Source organism: Diceros bicornis, chromosome 23, assembly GCF_020826845.1.
Source record: "Diceros bicornis minor isolate mBicDic1 chromosome 23, mDicBic1.mat.cur, whole genome shotgun sequence".
NCBI classification, from domain to species: Eukaryota; Metazoa; Chordata; class Mammalia; order Perissodactyla; family Rhinocerotidae; genus Diceros; species Diceros bicornis.
The window spans coordinates 54,709,299-54,732,457 of record NC_080762.1 but is presented as its reverse complement, the minus strand read 5'-3'; the positions used below and the strand labels follow the sequence as shown (position 1 = coordinate 54,732,457).

Genomic DNA, 23,159 nt, shown 5'->3' with positions numbered 1-23,159 from the left:
ACGTCCTGTCCACCTACGTTATTGCACCTCCCTTCTAACTTTCTTCTCCCTTCTACAGTGTTCAGTATCAGAGGCTTTGGACACAGTCATCTTATTAAAGGTAATATCCTAAGTGAAAAGACAAATAAAAAATTCGTTTGTGAATGAAAACCGAAAGAACAGACAGGAGAGGGTTTATGCATAAAAAATGTTTTAGTAAAGTCAGCATTCCCAGGCACTTTCAATTTATCCAGGAGTAAATAAATAAATGATAAATGGAACCAATTAAAAACATGGGAAAGAATATTAATATTGCCTGGCTCTTTAGGATAACAAGCCCTCCATTCCCTTGCCCCTCAATGGTTATACTTGATAGGCAAAACCATAACCATGGTTAAACCCCACCCTCTGCCTGCTCCTCACCTGCACCCTTGTAGCTGAATATGGCTGGAGAAAAACAACCGTTTGGACTCACTTTAAATTTACGATCCTTAAGTAGTATTACACTATAATTTCCGGGTCCATTGAGTTCCTCACTCTCCTGGAGACCTACACAAAACTTGTCTCAGATTTCCTGCACTTCTTGCCAATTCTCACTCCCAGCTGATGACCTTGCTGCACATTTTATCGAGAACAAGAGGAGCCAGAAGAGACTTTACAAATTTCCAGCACCACCTCTGCTCACTGGCTGCATCGGTGCTCATGTACTCTGCTTTCCCTCCTGTGACTATTTGATAGGCGGTCTGTGCTCCTGTCCAAGGCCAACTCCTTTATTTATGCACTTGATCCCATCCTTTTTCACCTGTTAAGGATGTTCTTTCAGAAACCCTGCTTTCATTCGCCTACATCGTTATTCTCCTTCTTTCTACTGGATTATTCTTATCAGCCTACACACATGCTATTATTCTTCCCTTCTATTTAAGATGCTCCCTTGATACCACTTCCCCTCCAGCTACTGACCCATTTCTCTGTTCACACTTACAAGTAAAACTCGTTGAAACATCTGTCTTTACCTCCTTTCCAAAAACAAAGCAAGGTCCTGTATGAGTGAGGATTCCTCTGATACCACGCGTCAAGCTACCAATATTTTCCGCCTTCATTCTCTCCTCTTTTGCCTTCTCTCTCTCCCGCCCCTGGCCGTTGCGGTGTGCTCGCAGAGCCTGGTATGTTCAACATGCTGTTGTGACACTTCACCAGACGGTGTCGCTATCTAACACATAATATACTGAAAACGGAACACTGGAAAATATAACGCCAATGATCACTTCTATGAGTTTAGAATTGTATATGTTAGAGTATTGACATTTGTTGATGGGGGTGGTGATTTTGCAGCAAAACAGACCATTTGAGAAAAGGCTGCGATGATGGATTCCCATTGGGTTGGGAGGTTCTCATGAAAGGCCAGCAGGTGGGAAATATTAGGTGGGCAGGAAGGAGGATGTGTCATGGGCAGGGCAACTGCAAATAGCCTAAGGAAAGTGATTGATACTGAAGGTTTAAATTTGGGGTTAAATTAAATTTCTTTAGCCATTCTACCCTGGAGCTGACCCAAATCCTGCAACCCAGTGTAGCTATGGCACGTTTGGAAATTTCCAAATATATAGAAAGGGCAATTAATGAAACAACCACTGGATTCAAACACTGAAATCAAACATTACTTTATCCTAAGAAAAAGTCAAATCTAGCCAAGGGTAGAGTGGCAGCTCTGAAATATTGGGTTGTTGACCCTTTGTTTACTGTTTTAGAATTAGATTGCCTAAGCACTGCCTAAGCATACCTACCAGCTAATGTGGAGGTAGCTTCTCAGTCAAAAGTATCTTTTCCACTCTAGGTTCTAGTCTGGTGGCTACGTGGGCTTCATGTTGACTGGCATCCTGGAAGCCATTACAGTTCACATCATCTCCCTGTCATATCTCTGAAGAGTTTATTTTTTTCCTTTCTATACCAAAGTTGGCCTCCAGTCATAGACTGCTCACAAAATTTCCCTTTTAGGGCTAAGCTTTGCCTGTGAATCTATCTCTTGGTTGTGTATTCAAATGGATCTTTACCAACATGTTTGGACCACTCATCGCCAAACTCTGTCTTGTAGAGGAATAGTTTCTAGCCATCTAACCCTACAGGTTTAGAATACAGGATTACCGTACACATGGAGTGACAGTAAAAGACAACAGGAAAAGGAGAATGGGGCACTCACAGAAGCACTGTTATGAAAGCACCAGCCACTGGTATAAGCACTTAGCGAGCTCATTATGTTTTCCTGAGGGAGAAGGCCGCAATGTCTTAATGAATGAATTAACAGGAGTAGAGACAAAAGTTACTGGAATTCCTACAGAATAAAACCCTCCATTTGAAGAACAGAACTCCATAGAGAGAAAGTGGATAACATTTCAGGACCAAATCAATGACTGGAAGTTATTAAAAATAATAATTTAATCCTGCATAAACTTTCGTGACCTTACCAAAAAAGAGTGAAAGGTTGTGGCCTTTATGCAAATGCTCAGCTTGTTTGTGATCTATTATATCCTGGCCTGCCCCCTACTTTAGTAGAAATGCTCAATTACACACCTGAAAAAATTTTCTCCAAAGAGCAAGGGCAGCTAAATGTACATCATGCTTAACATACCTGAATATGTCTCAACAAATTATGCAGATACACTGAATACCTTGTTCAATGCTGTTTCAGAAAATTGCATGGATTATAGGCACACTATTTTCTGCACGATCAAGTGGAGAACACAGGAGCTTCTGTGCACTGCTTTCTCTCCCCCGTTCCTACGTGCAGTTCCCAGCAAACTTCCATAATGCCAACCCCAGTCTGTGGCCTGAGAGTCAAAGCTTGTTGGAAAAATGATACGAAAGAGGATCATAGAAATTAAGGAAGCTTCCAGTGATTTTCTTTACTGACCTATGAAGTAAATAAACTCTCACAATAGTCAGCATGCAGACTGATTATCAGCGATGCATGGGTAGACGCCACACCATCTCCCTCTGTGAGGCTTTTGAAACCTGGATGCCATGGCAGCCTCCCTTACCTCCCAGACTGGCATGTGCTGAGCAGCACAACTCTCTACTGGGGATGAAACCTTCTCTCAGAAAGTTAGAGCAGTTGCAGTATCTTTCTTCTCATTGGAAAAATCAGATTTAGTCATTACACTTGATCTGTCAAAAGGAAAAGGGTTAGGACCTTGGAAAACCATTACAAGAAATGAAGATTGCTACACATATGTATTGAGCCCTTCTTCTATCTCACTGCATTTAAAAAAAGAGGAAGAACCAAATCTATAGGTGAGACGCTGAGGTACAAAACGGCGCTTCTCGTTGAGGGCATATGCAGCTGGGTGAGTGGGCAGGATCAGAACCGAGGTGGAAGAGAGAGATAGAAAAGAGAAAGGGGGTTGTCTCTTTTGTGTCCGGGGGGCGACGTTCTGAACAGGCAGAGTTGTGAATTCTTCAGGTCTGCTAAAGGTCAGGGAGTGAAGAGGCAGGGGGCCAGCAGGGCTGTGTCCTCAACTACCCAGAAAAGAAAGTCCTCAACTACCCCTTGTGGGGAGAGAGAGGAGGGCATATTGAGAAGGGTAGGAGTGTTCTCAGAGATGGCTGGCCTCCTGAGTCCTGGAAGAGGAGAGAAACACAACTGAGGTCCTTGTCATGAGGTGGCTTGAAGGTCTTATACACGGCTGCCTTCAGCTAAGGCATGGAATCACTTCTAATGCCGCCTCTTGGCTGAGGTCCACTCACAGCCGCCGCCAGTTCCAGCGGTGCTGTTTCCACTGCATCTCCAGAACAGTAGGAATGCCCTGACTCTCAAGTGCCCTCAGGTTGCAGTATTGTGTCAGAGGTTGTAGAAAACACGGGATCAACACATTGCTTCTTCATGGAGCACTAAATTTACTTGAGAATTTTAGCAGGAAATTTTAAAATGGTAAGGATTGTAAATGATTTTCACATGAATATATAAGCAAAATCAGCAAAATCCTTTCTACTCCAAATAAGCCAGTCTTGAAAGTTAGAAGAGTAGGATATTCCTATAAGCTGTGATTAACTGTAAAGTATATTACTATGAAAACATGGTGAGTGGAGTTGGTTTGGGGCTGAGATCAGGTTGAAGTAAATAGGCTGGAACTGAGGTGAGAACAATTGTGTTCAAGTTGCCGGCTGGCCTACCTACGGCTTTTTTTCAGGAGCTAACAAAGAAGAAACCAGTGCTTTTTCCAGTAGCTGGGTTTTTTAGTAGCCCACAAATCATCCTGTTTGGGGAGCTACCTTCTCTGTATACATGTAGGAACAACCCCATTAAGCCACTTTTAATCATCTCATCCTTACATTAACTTAAATTCTACTAACCGATTTCCTTGCTTCTGCTTCCCAATTTTTAATCCATCATGTATATTTTTTTGGTCCTATCTCCATGGGTTTCAGAATGTGGAGTTTAAATAAATACACAGATTATGGATAAGAGAATCAGATAGAATTTTACAAGAAAATCTGAGATATGTGGATGATGAGTTGCAATTGTACCTCACAGATTGTATGGACTTTATAGTTTTCAGAGCATTTTTGTAGCCTGGCTTGACACAAAGCTTGAATGATATGGAAACCAAAGGGGTATGCTGGAATAGTACCAGGTCATTCACAAGCTGGAAGCAGATCAGTCCAGGATCTGCTTGGAAGTGGGTGGGGAAGACAAGTAGCAGGAATTCACAGAGACCTACCAAGAGCCTATAAAAACAATTCCTCCAAATTCAAGAGGAAGCTAACTTCAGAAGCTAGGAGTGCACTAAGGAAATATCAGGTGGCAGGAATGTGGATTTGCTTATGGGACACTTGAATGACATGTGCCAAATACCCACTTCCCTTCTGGTTCCAGCTGTGCTGTGTTGCCAGGACATGGGGTATCTTTCTCTCTGTGATTCCTAGGGGTGCTACATATTTGGGCAGATTTATCTCAGTAGATTCTTACCATGTCTGAAGTACTCATATCAGAATCAGTTCTAATTTAGCCCAGCATCTCTGTTTTCTGAACCTTTTTGTTGCTCATGATTCTAGTGTTGCAAACCATGAAACACACTGCTCTAGTTTTAGTGCTTTCATGTAAACCTTAATCTTGGAGTACGTTGGAAATTCTGAGTGAAGAGAAGTACATGTACGGCATTGGTGCATATATTGCCACAAATGAACGATATTTTAACTACTGAAGGAGAGCAGAATTGGAGCAGATTAAACAGAAACAGCTGTAAATCTTTCTGATGCATAAGGACCTATCACAGTTCATGCAGGGAAGAAAGGTAAACTTCATTTTGAGTACCTATGGGGCTGAAGTTACAGTAAGACAGCTCTGCCTTCCTGAGCCACTTCCTGAACTGGGGCAAATAATCTCTATATGCTTCCTGTTTTTAATGTAAAAAGAGTATAACAATAATTCCAACACCATAGTTTTGGATTAATGTTTGCATATTATATAGTTTTGTTTTGAAGATTAAATGAGAAAATAGATATAAAGAGTTTGGCAGAAGGCCTGGCACATTTACAATGTGCTTACAGCTGTTACTATGATCTGGTACCATTCTATTCTGAGGTTTAGGGGTAGGAATAGGATAGGAATAGGATTGCCTGATGTAGCAAATAAAATATAGAACACAGTCAAATTCGAATTTCAGATAAATAACTAATAATTTTTTAGTACAAGTATTTTCCATGCAGTGTTTGGGACACATTGAATGTAATGTATGAAATGCTCCTATTGAAAGGCAGAGATTGTCAGACTGCATATAAAAAGGATCCTACTATAGGTTGTTTTAAGAGACACATCTAATGAAAAGATATAGAGAAGCTGAAATTAAAAGGATGGAAAAAAGTTATAATATGCCAACACTAACCAAAGGAAAACTGGTATAGCTAAACTAATATTAAATGAAGTCAGAGCTATGCTGGTAAGTGTTTAATATAACCAGCTTTTAGGGATGGATGAGAAAGCCTGATTTGTAGCATTTGCCAATTTCAAGTGTTAATATGCCCCCATGGCTGATGTCAAGCCAGCAATGTGATATTACCGAACACCGAGTTGGGAAGAGATGTGTGCACCTGGCTCCTATAAGTTAGTATGAGCCAGTTCCAGCACACCAGGGAACAAAATTCCTTACTTGGCAGAAAGCATGACAGAGATGAAGACAGTCTCATAATGAAAGAAGTTTGAGAGTCTTCAAAAAGCTGTAACAAGTTATATTTTTACACACTTAATATAACTTCAAAATATATAAAGCAAAAGTTAACCGAACAATAAAGTAAATCAGCAATAATAGCAGGTGGATTTTAGAGATCTCTCTTGGTAATTAATAGAACAAGCATATAAAAATCAATATAGATACAGAAGATTGAAAATAGGATTAAACTTAACCTAATGGATGTATTTGGAACATTATAAAATAAAAATATATAATATATTATATAAACACACCAAAAAAAGAGAGAAGGCTCAAATAAATAAAATCAGAAATGAAAGAGGAGAAATTACAATGGACACCTGAGAAATACAAAAGATTAGAAGAGAATACTATGAAAAGCTATACGCCAACAAATTGGGTAATCTAGAAGAAATGGATAAATTCTTAGAATCATACAACCTTCCAAAAGTGAATCAAGAAGAAATAGAGAATTTGAATAGACCAATCACCAGTAAGGAGATCAAAACAGTAATCAAAAACCTCTCAAAAAATAAAAATCCAGGACGAGATGGCTTCCGTGGTGAATTCTACCAAACATTCAAAGAAGACTTAATACCTATGCCTCTCAAACTCTTCCAAAAAAGTGAAGAGGAGGGGAAGCTTCCTAGCTCATTCTATGAAGCCAACAGTACCTTGATACCAAAACCAGACAAGGACAATACAAAAGAAGAAAATTACAGGCCAATATCACTGATGAACGATGCAAAAATCCTCAACAAAATACTAGCAAGTCGAATACAACAATCCATTGAAAAGATCATACACCACGATCAGGTGGGATTTATTCCAGGGATGCAGGGATGGTTCAGCATCTGCAAATCAATCAACGTGGTATATCACATTAACAAAATGAAGAATAAAAATCACATGATCATCTCAACAGATGCAGAGAAAGCATTTGACAAGATGGAGTATCCATTTATAATAAAAACTCTGAATAAAATGGGTATAGATGGAAAGTACCTAAGCATAAGAAAGGCCATATATGACATACCCAGAGCTAATGTCATTCTCAATGGAGAAAAAGTGAAAGCTACCCCTCTAAGAACAGGAACCAGAGAAGGATGCCCACTTTCACCACTCTTACTTAACATAGTGTTGGAAGTCCTATCCAGAGAATCGGGAAGAAAAAGAAATAAAAGGGATCCAAATTGGAAAGGAAGAAGTGAAACTGTCACTAATTGCAGATGACATGATTTTATATACAGAAAACGCTAAAGAATTCACCAAAAACCTTTTAGAAATAGTAAGTGAATATGGTAAAGTTTCAGGATACAAAATCAACATCCAAAAATCGGTTGTGTTTTTATACACTAACAATGAAGTAGCAGAAAGAGAAATTAAGAATACAATCCCATTTATAATTGCAACAAAAAGAATAAAATAGCTAGGAATAAACTTAACCAAAGAGGTGAAAGATCTGTACACTGAAAACTATAAAACGTTGTTGAAAGAAGTTAAAGAAGACACAAAGAAATGGAAAGATATTCTATGCTCTTGGATTGGAGGAATTAACAAAGCTAAGATGTCCATGCTTCCTAAAGCAATCTATAGATTCACTGCAATCCCTATCAAAGTTCCAACAACATATTTCACAGAAATAGAACAAAGAATCCTAAAATTTACATGGAACAACAAAAGACCCCAAATAGCCAAAGGAACCCTGAGAAAAAAGAAGAAAGCTGGAGGTATCACACTCCCTGATTTCAAAATATACTACAAAGCTTAGTAACCAAAACAGCATGGTACTGGCACAAAAACAGACACACAGATCACTGGGAGAGAATTGAGAGCCCAGAAATAAACCTACACATCTATGGTCAGCTAATTTTTGACAAGGGAGTCAAGAACATGCAATGGAGAAAGGAAAGTCTCTTCAATAAATGGTGTTGGGAAAACTGGACAGCCACATGCAAAACAATGAAAGTAGACCATCATCTTACACCATACACAAAAATTAACACAAAATGGATTAAAGACTTGAATGTAAGACCTGAAATCATAAAACTCCTAGAAGAAAAAAAAGGCAATATGCTCTTCAATGTTGGTCTTAGCAGCATATTTTCAAATATCATGTCTGACTGGGCAAGGGAAACAATAGAAAAAATAATCAAATGGGACTACTTCAAACTAAAAAGCTCTGCATAGCAAAGGAAACCCTCAACAAAATGAAAAAAACAATCTAACAATTGGGAGAATGCGTTTGCAAACCCTATATCTGATAAGGGGTTAATATCCAAAATATATAAAGATCTCATACATCCAACAACCAAAAAAACAAACAACTCAATTAAAAAATGGGCAAAAGATCTGAACGGACATTTTTCCAAAGAAGATATACAGATGGCCAACAAGCACGTGAAAAGATGTTCAACATCATTAGCTATCAGGGAAATGCAAATCAAAACTACAATGAGATATCACTTCACGCCCATCAGAATGGCTATAATTAACAAGACAGGAAACAACATGTGTTGGAGAGGATGTGGAGAGAAGGGAACTCTCATACACTGCTGGTGGGAGTGCAAACTGGTGCAGCCACTACGGAAAACAGTATAGAGATTCCTCAAAAAATTAAGAATACAACTACCAGATGATCCAGCTATTCCACTGCTGGGTATTTATCCAAAGAATGTGAAAATACCAATGCGTAAAGATACATGCACCCCTATGTTCATTGCAGCATTATTCACAATAGCCAAGACTTGGAAGCAACCTAAGTGCCCATCAAGGGACAAATGGATAAAGAAGATGTAGTCTATATACACAACAGAATACTACTCAGCCATAATAAAAGATGAAGTCTTGCCATTCGTGACAACATGGATGGACCTTGAGGGTATTACGCTAAGTGAAATAAGTCAGATGGAGAAAGTCAAATACCATATGACCTCACTCATAAATAGAATATAAAAACTACAACAACAACAAGAAACACATAGATACAGAGATTGGATTGGTGGTTACCAGAGGGGAAGGGGGGAGGCAGGAAGGATAAAGGGGTGACTAGGCACACGTGTAAGGTGATGGATGGTAATTAGTCTTTGGGTGGTGAACATGATGTAATCTACACAGAAATTGAAATATAATGATGTACACCTGAAGTTTACATAATGTTATAAGCCAGTGTTACCTCAATTAAGATAAAAAGAAATGGCACAGAGATGGAAGGAAAAATATATTATACATATTTATATTATATATAAAATATAAAATACACCTTCTTTTCAAGCACAAGGAGGACTTATACAAATATTGACTATATATTGAAGTTTAATGCATATACATTGTGTTCTCAGACCAATACGAAAGTAAGCTAAAAATCAGTTTTAAAAAACAACTGAAAAATCACCACTTGTTTGGAAATTTAAAAAAATGTTCTTATGAATAACCCCTAAGTCAATGAAGAAATCATGCTGAATATTATAAATATTTTTATCAAAAGATAAAAATACTATATAATAAAACATAGGATATAGCTAAATCAATACTTGAAAGATAAATTTATCTCATTAAAATTCCTATTTTAGAAAAAGAAAAAAAACTAAATGTCAATGAACTAAACATCCATCTCAAGAGGTTTGCAAAAGAGAACAAAATAAACTCAAAGAAAATACAAGAAAAAATAATAAAGGTAAGAGTAAAGATTAATAAAATGTAAGAGAGAAGAAAAATATAAAAGGAAGAAAAAGAAATATAATTGCCAAATATTTTTCCTTTGAAAATGCTAATAACAAAAACAAAAAACAAGACTGATCAAGTAAGAAAGACACAATTAACTGCTGCCAGGATTGAAAAAGGAGGACATCATTATATCTTCTACAGACAAGAAAAATACAACAAAAGGATATTATGAATAATGTTTTGTTGATAAATTTGAAATTTTATGTGAAATGGATAAATTTCTAGAAAAATACAAGCTACCAAAACCAGTGTAAGAAGAGATAGGAAGCCTAATTATCATTATAATCTTTTAAAAAATTGAGTCAGTCATGAAATATCTTTTCATAAATATCATTCTCTGCTTCACCAGAGAGTTCTATCAAACATTCAAGGAAAAACTAACTCCATTTTCATACAGAGTAGTACAAAATCCCACAAGGAAAATATGAGAAAAAAAATCACAGTCCAATCTTACTTATGAATATGAAAGTAACAATTTGAAATAAAGTATTAGCAAATGGAATCCAGCAAAGTGTAAAAAAAGGTCACGACCAAGTTGGATTTATCTCAGAAATGTAGCATTGGTTTAATATTTGAAAATTGATTAATTTATCACATTAATGAATTAAAAGAGAAAAACCATTTGGTAATCTCAATAGATATAGAAGAAGTACACAATAAATTTTTAGATGTGTTATTGATTAACACTCTCAGGAATAGAAAGGAACTTTTTTTAAAAAACCTGATATAGAGCATTTACAAAATCAAACAAACACAAAAGCTGAAACAAGCGTCATACTTAATGGTGAATCATGAAAGCATTCCCTTCAAGATCAGTAACAAGGTAGGCATGCTTCTTGCAATCACCATCTCTCTTTAACATTATACTGGATGGCCTATGAAGGGCAGTAAAAAAATATAAACAAATAAAAGATACAAAAACTGAAAAGGAAGAACTGAAATTTTCTTTATTCACAAATGATATAATTTTTAAGTAGGGGGCCGGCCTCATGGCTTAGCGGTGAAGTGTGCAAACTCCGCTACTGGAGGCCCGGGTTCCGATCCCGGGCGCGCACTGACGCAATGCTTCTCCGGCCATGCTGAGGCCGCGTCCCACATACAGCAACTAGAAGGATGTGCAACTATGGCATACAAATATCTACTGGGGCTTTGGGGAAAAAGAAAGAGGAGGATTGGCAATAGATGTTAGCTCAGAGCCAGTCTTCCTCAGCAAAAGAGGAGGATTAGTATGGATGTTAGCTCAGGGCTGATCTTCCTCACAAAAAAAAAAAAAATTTTTTTAAGTAGAAAACTCCAAAGAATTACTAGTGAATTTTCAGAATTAAGATTGTTCAGCAAAACTATGGGATATAAAACCAATTACTTTTCTATATAGAAAATGTAATAAGAATGCCATTTACATGATCACAATTAATATAAAGTAGCTAGGGATAAGATCAAGACATGGAAGCCCTTTATTAAAATAATTATGCAACTTTATTGTAAGGTATTAGTAAAAGGAGAAATATTCAATGTTCTTGGATAGGAAGACTTAACATTATAAAGGTATCAGTTCTCCCCAGATTGATCTATAGATTCAAAACAATTCCAATTCAACCTCAATAAAGTGTCTTGTGGAACTCGGTGAGCTAATTTTAGAATATATTATGGAAGAGTAGAAGGTTAAGAATAGCTCAGATACTCCTGCAGAAAGGGAAGAAAGCCAGAGAAACACGGTTACGAGATATCAAGATTAGCATAAATTTCTAATAATTAAAGCAATGTGGTATTGGATCAGTGATAATAAAATGGACAAAGCCATGTTTGGGACAGAAGGGACATCACAGAGCAGAGAGGAGGGGAGAGCCTAGCCAGTGATGGGTGCTGAGACAATTGATCATCCACATTAAAGAAGAGAAATTATTTTTCTACTTCACGTCACTTCCTCCCCATGCACACTCAATTCTAGTGGCTATAATATAGAAGGCAAAAGTATAAAACTTTTATAAGACAATATAGGAGAATATTTTCTTGACTTTAAGATAGGAAAGGATTTTTTAAGTAAGACAACCCCCCCAATCATGAAGTTAGAGGCTGATAAATTCAACTACATTAAAATTAAGAATGTCTGTTTATCAAAGGATACCATTAAGAGATTAAGATGATAAGTTACAAACTAGGAGGAGATATTTGAAAGGTACATAACTCAAAAGGATTGGCATCCACAACTTTTAAAGAACTGCTCTGAATCGATAAGAAAAGACCAACATCCCAATGAAACCACTGGCGAAATATTTGCATGTGTATTTTCTAGAAGAAGAAACACAAAGGACTCAAAATATATGAAAAGATACTCCATCTCATTAGAAATCAGAGAAATACAAAATAAAACCACAATGAGATACTATCTCACTTCCCCCAGACTAGGGAAAAAAAAAAAAAAGTCAGGCAATACCGAGTGTGGACGAGGATTTGGAACAAAAGGAACCCTCACTCAAAATGGCACAAATACATAGGAAAACAATTTAGTGTTACCCAGTAAAACTGAAAATATGCATACCTCATGACACAGTGATCTCGCTCCAACTCAGGAGAGAGACGGAGAGAGACTCTTAGACTCGGGAGAGACTCCGGCCTGGTGTGCACAGCGCAGGACACATACAAGGGTGTCTGCAGCAGTGTTGTGTGTAATAACCAAGTCCACCCACAGAAGAATGAATTCATGGTGGTGTGCCCACACCAGGCAGTAGTGATCTCAGATGCCTCTCCAGCACCATCTCAGACCCTCTCAGCCTCACTTCTTTCTCAGACTAGCTCTTCATAAGCTCTGACCCACTACAGGAGACACAAGCGCACAGCTCCTCGCCTCGTTGCTGTGCCATGGTGTCTGTTTTCTCTTGCCCAGGACTCTTTCTGTTGTTGCTGAGGTGTGAGAAGCATCGGGACCCACCATAGACGAGCACACTGGAAGTGCAGGGAAGTTAAGGTCCTTTGAGGCAAACCTTTGAAGAGATCTCTTAGGAACTCTTCTTCATTTACCCCCAGGCTCCCACCCTATGGACAGTCCTGAGATGTTGCAGTCCTGTGTCTCTGAAGAGGGTCTTCTGAGATCAGTAATTGGGTGCACTTGACACCAAGTGGTGGCCACTTTGGCAAGGCATCTTTATGTTGGTTCTCCCTCTTCCACTGCCTCACTTCTCATTTTCCTTTCCTCCTGGTTCCCTGAAAACGCACTCTCTAGTGAAGAGTAACAGATAGGCTTTTGCTTCAGGGTCTGCTATATGCAACAATGTGGGTGAATCTTAAGAACATAATGTTGAGCCGAAAAACTAACTCATAAGAGAACACATACAGCATGATATTATTTATATAAAAATCACAAACAAAACTAAGAAATATATTATTTAGAGAATACATATATAGGTGGAAACACTGATGGCAGGCAATGACATGGTTAACACAAAATTCATGACACTGGCTATCTTTGGCACAGAGCAGACGGGAAGAGACCCTGCAGAGCAGATGGGGGGCTTCTAAGATACTATTAGTGTTTTATTATTTAATCTGGGAAGTGAGCATTTTATTATTATTCTCTAAATACCACAGATATGTTCTGTACACTCTTGATGTACATTCCCCATGTAAGGACTTCTACAGGAAGCAGTGAGTCTGGCTCACGGTAGCGACTCAAGTGGTCTCTACACGTAAGCTGGAAAGGAAGGTGGAGACCAGAGCATAAGGATCCTCAAATGAAATTATTGGACTTGATTCTGAAGGCATTGGGGAGGCTTTGGAAGTTCTTTTCTTTCCTTTTTTTTTTTTCAAGCAGGGAAATGTGGTGTACAATGGGTAACAAAGCTGGTTAAAGCTAGAAAAATACAGGGATATTTCCGAGATAGTATTGACAAGATTTGCCACTGACTGACTAGTTCTCATGGGTGTAGGAAATGGAGAAGTCAAAGGTCGGAACCGGAGAGGAGAGTTATATATGGTTCCATGGCAGTGGGGAGGGAAAGGGCAAGCTGGTTAAAGAAGCATTTGTGCACTGAATTGATAACGCAGTGGTGTGCTGAGACAGGCTCACATCACTGGCTCCTGCGAGCAGACTGCACATCCGCGTTAGAGGATGGCGTGGTGGTAGTTTGAACTACCAACCATGTAGGAGTATGGCTACGGTGGGAGTACTTACATAGGGAGTACTTACATGTAAGTACTTACATAGTATTATAACTGCGATGGATGTTGGCAAACACTATGAATAGAGATTTTTACCCTCTGAAGAGAGAGTTGCTCAATATTTGTCAGCACACCACTTGATGGGATCTGGTGACACATTAGATATGAAGAAGAGGAAGATGTCTTAGATGATACCAGGATTCCTGACTTTAGAGATGTGGATAGAAGATGACAGCAGGAAATGAGACTTAGAATGCAGGAAGTCCAGTGGTTTATGCCAGAAAGGGGGTGCTGATGACATTACAGAGAACAACACAGACATGGTTGCTGCCCTCATGAAGCACTTAATTGGTTTTTATTTATTTATTTATTTATTTTTTATGAGGAAGATCAGCCCTGAGCTAACATCCATGCTAATCCTCCTCTTTTTGCTGAGGAAGACTGGCTCTGAGCTAACATCTATTGCCAATCCTCCTCCTTTTTTCCCCAAAGCCCCAGTAGATAGTTGTATGTCATAGTTGCACATCCTTCTAGTTGCTGTATGTGGGACGTGGCCTCAGCATGGCCGGAGAAGCGGTGCGTCGGTGAGCGCCCGGGATCCGAACCCAGGGCCGCCAGTAGGGGAGTTTGCGCACTTAACTGCTAAGCCATGGGGCCGGCCCCGCATTTAATTGCAGTGTGTATTAGCAGTGTGTATTAGCAGTGTGTACTAGAATACTCTGTGCAGCTTTTTCAAAATACATATTCCTGTAACTTACCTGTGCCCTAAGATATTAAGTGCTGTTTTATACAGAATGGTTAAAAAAATGAAACAACATAATGAAGGGAATGCTTATACAAATCATTCTATCAACCCTATTAAACAATGAGATGACTCCTTCCAAACTGGAAATACATTTATGATATATTTACTAAAAAAAGAAGATTAAAACAAATCCTCCTGTGGCTTATTATATAATGACCCACATATCATATCTTTCCAGAAGGGCAATAAATCCTGCTTCTTAAAGCAGGAGTGGAGTAGAATCACCTGGATAGCAGTCACTCCAGCCGGGGTCCCCCAGACAAACTGAACCAGAGGCTGCACAGCTGCAGCCTCCGTGCTGGTGTTTTCACCAGTGTTGAGAAATGTTGCATTCAAGTCTCGAGGCCGGGAAAGTGAAGTGAATGGAAAAGGAGACTGGAAGAGGAAGGTCTTGGGGAGTTGATTGTAAATGGGGTTCAAGTCATAGGTAGATAGAAACAACATTGGCAAAGACATGAAATCTTTTTATTCTCTCTGAAACAAGAGAGAATGAGAAGAGTTTGGATAAAGATTCAGAGAAAGTTTGAAGTGGAAAGTAAGAGGAATCATAACGGAAGTCGTCATCCTAGACATCTCAGGAGCTAGCATTTATTGAACAGTTTTGTAATAAATACCTCACTTAGAGCTTAAAAACACTATTTCACTTATCTTCATTATAGCCCTATGAGAAAGACATTGCTATTATTATTCCTATCTTATAGACGAGAAACCATAAGATGAAGATATGTATGAGATTGAGCTATTCGCCAGGCTAGTAAGTGATAGAGCTGTTCTGTGAAACTGTGTTCTGTGTTGAAGGAAGTCCTGTGCAAGTCTTAAAGCCTTTGCTCTGAACTGAGCTGTTATGTGAATGAGGGAGAATCAGGCTGCAGGCTCCAGGAGGGAGGGAATGTTTGGAAATTGGACTAGGGGATTAAGTCAGGGAGTCAGAGATGAGGATGACTGTGGAATAGCTTGGAGGACCTGATTAAAGTTATAGTGCATGAACTTGTTTCATGGAAGCACTTTGTTTATTTGAGATTCTTTAATTACATCTGGCAGCTCAACAATGAGAATGGAAAGAGTGAAAGCTAGGTTTACCCACAGTGGAATTAACCAAGCCACTGAGGCAGAAGGTCCAAGACTAAGGTTTCTGTTGTACTAACAAGAAGCCTGTTGAGAGAGTTTTGGGAGTGGACCACAGGAACCAGGATTAATGCGTAGGACTGAGGCTTGGAGAGGCTGAAGAATTGGAGAAACCAGGAGAGGCTGTGGGACTGGTGTGTTTTGATGAGAGTAAAAATCAGATTCCATAGAAGAAAGGAAGAGAAATTATTAGAAAGGAATGTTTCAGAATCGTATATCTCCAGAGCCTGAAACTTGGAGATGAAATTTCAGTGTTTTGATAGTGAGGTATTTTTGGTTCCCACTGTGCCAAAGCATGCCCATTAGGCCAGGTCCTGCCTTTAGATAGGTAACACTAATCTTAAACAAGCCACTTGCCACTAAACTTAGACTTCATTGGTGGACATTTAAAATGATAGCATGAATAAATGACTCTACTTCTCTGAGGACTTCAAAATGTCACAGTTCTTTCTTAATGAGTATTATAACTTCTAAAATTGATGCTTCCATTTTTAGGATAGAGCTGAAGGATATGGCTGGCTATCCTGAGATCAGCCATGCCGACAAATGTTAGAAATGGCCCAGAACCAGCAATCATCTGCTGTTGTTAGCAGAGGAAAGTTGGCTTTTGAATTAATAGTAAAAACCATATTAATTGCACTCGTCATATTATATTGGACTGATTAATAGACTACATAGACACACGATAGGACTGGATACAGCTCAAATCCCAGTTTTGGTTCTAACTTTTCCACCTCAAATGATTTAGGAACATTACTTAGCATTCTCTGCCTTAGGTTCCCGACCAGAAATGAGCACATTGTCTACCAACCAGTGAAATATTAAGAAGTAAGATTAATTAAAATTTGCTCGAGGGCCGGCCCTGTGGCTTAGCGGTTAAGTGCGCACGCTCCGCTACTGGTGGCCTGGGTTCGGATCCCGGGTGCACACCGACCACCGCTTCTCCAGCTATGCTGAGGCTGTGTCCCACATACAGCAACTAGAAGGATGTGCAACTATGACATACAACTATCTACTGGGGCTTTGGGGAAAAAACAAAAAAAAAAGGAGGAGGATTGGCAATAGATGTTAGCTCAGAGCTGGTCTTCCTCAGCAAAAAGAGGAGGATTAGCACGGATGTTAGCTCAGGGCTGATCTTCCTCACACACACACACACACACAAAATTTGCTTGAGCTTTTATAAGAAAAAATACGATATTAACCTAAAGGATTGTTAATGTGATTGCTACCTACAAAGTGTTTTGATCAGGTCTGAACTGTCTACAATGGGTTAGTAATAGGGCCCTTGGGTTTCATAGTTGGGTTTAAATGTAACTTCTGTTTGTTCATAAATGCAGCAGGGACCTTAAGACAGACAAATTAGCCCTACATATGTTATTTTCTGTGTGAAGTTAAAGTATCTCTGAAGTGGAAATTTTCATTAATTTTGAGATTCTGACTTTTCTCCACAAAATTCGTTTTGGTTTAGTTTCCTTTAACCCTTCTACTGGGGGAGCAATTATGAAAATAGAAGCCAGCTATGGTGGGTGAGGGGCCTACAGGTGGCTGAATGAAGAAAACCAAATTAGAGTGAATTAAGATGACTTTACAAAAGCACACAGAAAGATGTTTCCTCAAGAATGACTGAATGTAAATGGGAGAATATTAATCTACTGAATGTGACCCTATGCTTAGATGCATTTATCACTGCTCTGTAGCTCTCTCATTTCTTCCCACATTCACTGTGGCCAGAAGACAGGTGCAGCAGTGGGATTACATTCCCAATAAATAGAGTGATGCATGCTGTAGTTCAGACTTGACAGTGGCTTTTCCATACATGGAGTCTCATTACCATAGGAGTTTGCCAGTCAACCATACCAACTTGTGGGATAAGCTTTGGCATGCAGGTTGCCTTGGACCCACAGCACAAAGTGTACCTCCTCCCTTATTACAATGGTTCCATCTGACTTGTTGCTCTTGATTTATGAGGCTGAAATCCCAGTGACACTGTCTCTGACTCTCAGACAGTGAGCTCAGACCCAATGGTTGCTAAAACTGTCCTCTTTGAAAGGTTAAAACTCACATTGTGGTCAGAGGCTTTCCTTCCTTTCAACAAGCTGCTTTGTGGTATTCCAAGTGTTGGCACAACCGGTTCTCTCCCCACAGCTGCAGAAGTGAAGCAGGAAGAGGTGGTGTGGATGGAGACCTCAGTCATCCCGGAGTCCGATCCATCACAATCCGGGGATGCGGTCAGGACTTGCATCGTGGTCATAACCACACGCATACTGAATTATAATATAAACCTAAAGACTATTGTGAAAAACAAGCTTTGCTGCCTCAGATGAATTATTTTAAAACAGCATAAAATCTGGAACATGATTATGACACAAAAGGTATACGGGTATTCCAGAGAGGATTAGCATGCAAATACAGTTGAGGTTTAAGGTGGCTGTATGTTCATGACTGACAGAAATGGCCAAGAAAGCAGTAGGTCATGTCAGCACTGCCTAATTAGCTCACACATATAATCATTCTTTAGGGTGATTAGCGAAACAAGCATAGGGGGGCCACAAGGCAGCATCCGCTTTTTATTTTGAAAGCAAATGTATAATCTAATAAGTGGGTTCAGGTGTGCCACCACGGTTTGTTCAGTTGGACACAAAGCTTCGATTTTAAGGACATCTTCTCAGAAATAATTGAACAAAAATATCTGCCTTGAACCTTTTGAATTACACTGTCCTGTGACTGTAGCAGAGATGAACAAAGTGTGGGAGTTGCAAAGTTACTGCGATGCCGTGGGGCAGCTATCTCGGTACAAATGAAGCCACGTTCTCTGTTAATGGAGCCACAGTGAGGGGAAGTACCTTCCTGGGTAATTTTACGACATGAGAACATATCCCAGCAGTAAAGGGTTAGCAAGAAGTGGAGTGTATTCAAATGCAAATTTCCTGACATTTCACAGCTATGAAAATAATTACCCTACCTTGGTGAACTAATAATAACTTAAAGGTTTCATTTAGTATAACCAAATATAATGCAAAAAACACATACTCTGATAAACACTGTTTCCGTTTTAGGGCTTGCTAAGGGTGGATTTTCTCTCTTCTCTTTCTCCCGCTCATCGGAATGTCACAAGCAATTAGATGAAATTATTTATGTGAAATGGAAAGGTAAGAGCATAAAGCTGTGCTGTGCACATCAGATGTAAGTGGCCTCTCCATTATGAATACCAAAGAGAGGAGCGTTGGTATCTTGATGAAGTAATTGTTCTTTGAGACTATCGAACTGTTTTTTGTTGTGCTAAACAATTTTATTTAATGAACGTTTTGAAATCAAAACCATTTCACTTGTATGTATCAATGGAAAAACTACATTCAGAATCTGCAAAGCTTAGGGCCGGCCCCGTGGCATAGTGGTTAAATGCTCGAGCTCTGCTGCTAGCAGCCTGGGTTCGGATCCTGGGCGCGCACCGATGCACTGCTTGTCAGGCCATGCTGTGGCAGCATCCCACATAAAGTGGAGGAAGATGGGCACGGATATTAGCTCAGGACCAGTTTTCCTCAGCAAAAAGAGGAGGATTGGCATGGATGTTAGCTCAGGGCTGATCTTCCTCACACACACACAAAAAAGAATCTGCAAAGCTTAAAGGAAACCTTTTGAAGTATTGGCATGTCTTTGAATCTCTTAATATTCTGTGTCTAGCACCACATTGGGTACGTGGTAAGCACTTTGTGGAATCAAATTGGGAAAAATCACCTTAGGGCATGGGAAACCTTTTGAGAAGCAATTTGGCAACGTGAATCAAATACCATAAAACAGTTTATATTGCTTTGACTCAATAATTTTACTTTAGTGAATTTATGCTATGAATCTTAAATATGTACTGAGAGAGGCTTATATGCAAAGATGTTCGTTGTAATGTTATTCATAATAACAAAATAATTAGAAACAATTATTTCTCTTTTGTTGAGTATTTAGGTAAAGCAAATCATGACATGTCAACTGAAAGGAACATTGTGCAGCCAGTAAAATGATGCTTGTTAAAACTAGATGGCAACGTAGAACATTCATATGATGTCACAGAAGGGCAAAAAGCCTGATATAAAAGTGTGTGTGCAGGAGAACTGGAATAATGTGGAAATTAAATAAGCATACACAGAAAAAAGACTGAGGAAATACACAAATGTGCTAGCATGGGGTGTGTTTGGATAGAAGAACTATGGGTAATTATTTCATATCCTTTTGATTATTCAAATAATCTATAATTTAAAAAAAAGAAATTCTTGAATTTAAACACCCAATTGTTATGCTTAACAGCTAGCTGTATTGAATTGAACTCTTCTTTCTTCCCAAACCATTTTCTATGGAAATACACTCAGTCAGTTAATCAGTTACAAATGGGAAACCAGACTGGCTGAAGTACATAAACTTCAATTAATGTAGACCTCACAAATTGAAGATTCACAGAAATTCACAGATCTGACACTCTCATGGAATAAAAAGCCCCAAACAAGTAACATGTTAGGATTTTTTATTATGCAGATATAATACTTTGTTTGATAGAAATAAGCATATAATAAATTATAGTTTTTTGGTGAGCTTATTTCATTTAAGTTTCTTTGTAAAATTATGTAATTGTCTGTAATGGCAGATATATATAATACATGAAAATAGAAAAAAATAGTTAAATTATTAACATAATTAAACAAGAAAGAGCTGATTTGCCTGGTCAAGTTTGTGAAACAGAAATTGGTTTGCTTCAGCAGATTAAGCTCAGAATGCACTGGAATCCCATCATTTGTTTCTAATTAAAATGTTTTCATAAATGTAAACATTTATATATAATTGACAATTGAAAGGAAAAGTAAGTAAACTTTTGCTTCATCTACTATTATTTATAGTTAGCAAAACATAAACGGAATTTTTATTTAATCTTTTCTAGAAGTCTTTTTCTCCTTCCAAATGCAACCACTAAAAAGTTACATATAAAATAACTAGTGGAATCAGTTATTTTGTGACTTACAAATGCAACCAATTATTTGTTTTACTTTTCTCTGGACATTTTCAAATGCTTCAATTAAAACATTAATTGTCTGAAGCTATGTCATCTTTAAAGAAGGACGAACATCATTGATCTCAAATGTGTTAAAAAGATTGAGTATGTTATAATGATCAGGCTTATTCTTAAAAAAAAAAGGAAGCTTTCTTCAACAAGTTTTTTAAAATACATTATTCTTCTTAAATATGCCTGTTTTGTGGCTTGCTTTAATTTTAGATTCATTTGAAGATTTGCCATAAGAACATGCAGTGCCTAATTCTTTCCTGCACACAACTTCAAAAACAACGAAGTTTCTACATTGGCCTCATCATGAACTCGGAAGATGAAGCACACTTGCTATTTTCTAGGGAAAAGCAACTCATTATTTAACTATGAGAAGGTATAAAACACATATTTTGTCTGATCATAAATGACAAAATATTAATTTCATTTTTTAGATTTTTTTGTCAGTTTTAAGGGGTAAATGGAATTGGTTTCATAGACCTACTAATGTTATTGACATTAATGATATGAATTTAAATTCAATGTTTTATAAAAGCAAATAAGATGCTTTCATCTCTCCTATTTTGTTAACATAAATTGCATTTAAGTCTATGTAGTAAATATTCAATCAAGTGAAAACCATTTCTGATAATCATTGAGTCAATCATTCAATCAGTATTTATTCCAGGCCTACCAGACACTAGCCCTCTGACATACAGTTGTGACCTTGTTGATTTTGAATGTTCACTTCTATAAATAGATTTTATAGATAAGCATGTTTAGAAATAAATACCTAAATAACTCACCTTTGGTCCCTTGAACTTGGAAAAAAATCCAAAAAACAAAAATAGCTCTTCTAGTTTCCAAATACATTCTGGCTTTTGTGCATTGGTAGTTCTGGTAACAATCACGGAATAGCCCCAGATGTCATTTAAAAAAAATAAAATGACAGAAATATGAAAAATAATTAAATACTGATGCCAGTTGAGTGAGAATAACCTTCTTGGTTTACCTTTATGAGGGTGCTAATCTATGAAGAACACGAAGCAATGTCTGTTTTTGGAATAATCTGCTTATCTTCCCCTCAGGTGTAATCTCTGCTTAAGGTCCAGTTGGAGGAACTTTTATCTCATTAACCTTCTGGAGGAGCATCTGTCAGCCTAGCCCCAGGACCCTGAATGCCATTATAAACAAGCGTCCACAGACAGAAGGGATGCTTTTTTCTTAGTTAGTCACCTGTTACAGTGACACAGAGAGCCGGGGGGGAGTCCTGCCAAACACAGAAGAAGGCTGACAGGGTCAAGTGTCTTCCAAAATGACATGCACAAGGAACATCCATTGAAAGCCCTTAACTGCTCTCCCTGAAAAGTGTGTGGTTATTCAATATACGTCAGTCTCCAGAGACAGCAATGCGGTCTCCATTCTTGTAGAAATGCACTGCTTTGTAAATTGCTTTCTTTCTGGCATTACGTACAGATGATTTTTTTGGTTTTTTTAAGTCTCGTTTTAATTTTTTAAATTTGCCATTCATGCAGAGTTTGGAGAGTCAGTTCTACAAGGTTGTGAAAAATAATGGTGTCATACTTCTATTCAAAGGCAACCACTTTTAATTCTTTAGGCTAATTCTTCTAGTATTCTCATTCGTATTTCTAAACAATAATGCTTCTATTACGATTTTTTGGTTTTTCACTTTTAGGCATTATCAAATAATGGCTATTGAGAGTATCTTCCCGTCCACACACGCCCTCCCCACTCTCCATAAACATGTACCTCTCCCATCCTTCCACCTGCCTCGGTATTACTGTATTCTCAGTTTATTCAATATTCAATTTTATATTACTGTTACTCTGTAAGAGCTGCACATAGCCAAGCCATGGTGTATACTGTTGATTACTACCAGGTAGTGAGTTCCTGGGTTGTGATAGGCGCTGTCCTGAGGGTTTCCATAGATCATCTGTATATTCCTCCATACAACATTGTGAGGTAGGTTCTGTCATTGTTATCTCTGTTTTATATTTGAGAATACTAAGGTACATGTGGCAGAGCCAGGATTTGAACCCAAAGAGTCTGGTTCAGGAGCCTATTCTCTTAACAACCACCGTCATGCTTTTTGCAGTTGTCATATATTTTTCCCTTAGTTTTCTACATACAAAACTAGAAATTATCCCCA

The 23,159-nt window shown here is 38.3% G+C and overlaps 1 protein-coding gene across 1 annotated transcript in view; it reads right to left on the bottom strand.

The window, feature by feature from the left end:
- IMPG1 (interphotoreceptor matrix proteoglycan 1) overlaps positions 1-21,862 on the bottom strand; it is a 115,365-nt gene extending 93,503 nt beyond the window's left edge. The window contains 1 exon segment of the mRNA XM_058566749.1: positions 21,796-21,862. Within this exon segment, the coding sequence (XP_058422732.1) occupies positions 21,796-21,862 (67 nt within the window).
- Positions 21,863-23,159: the final 1,297 nt, after the last annotated feature.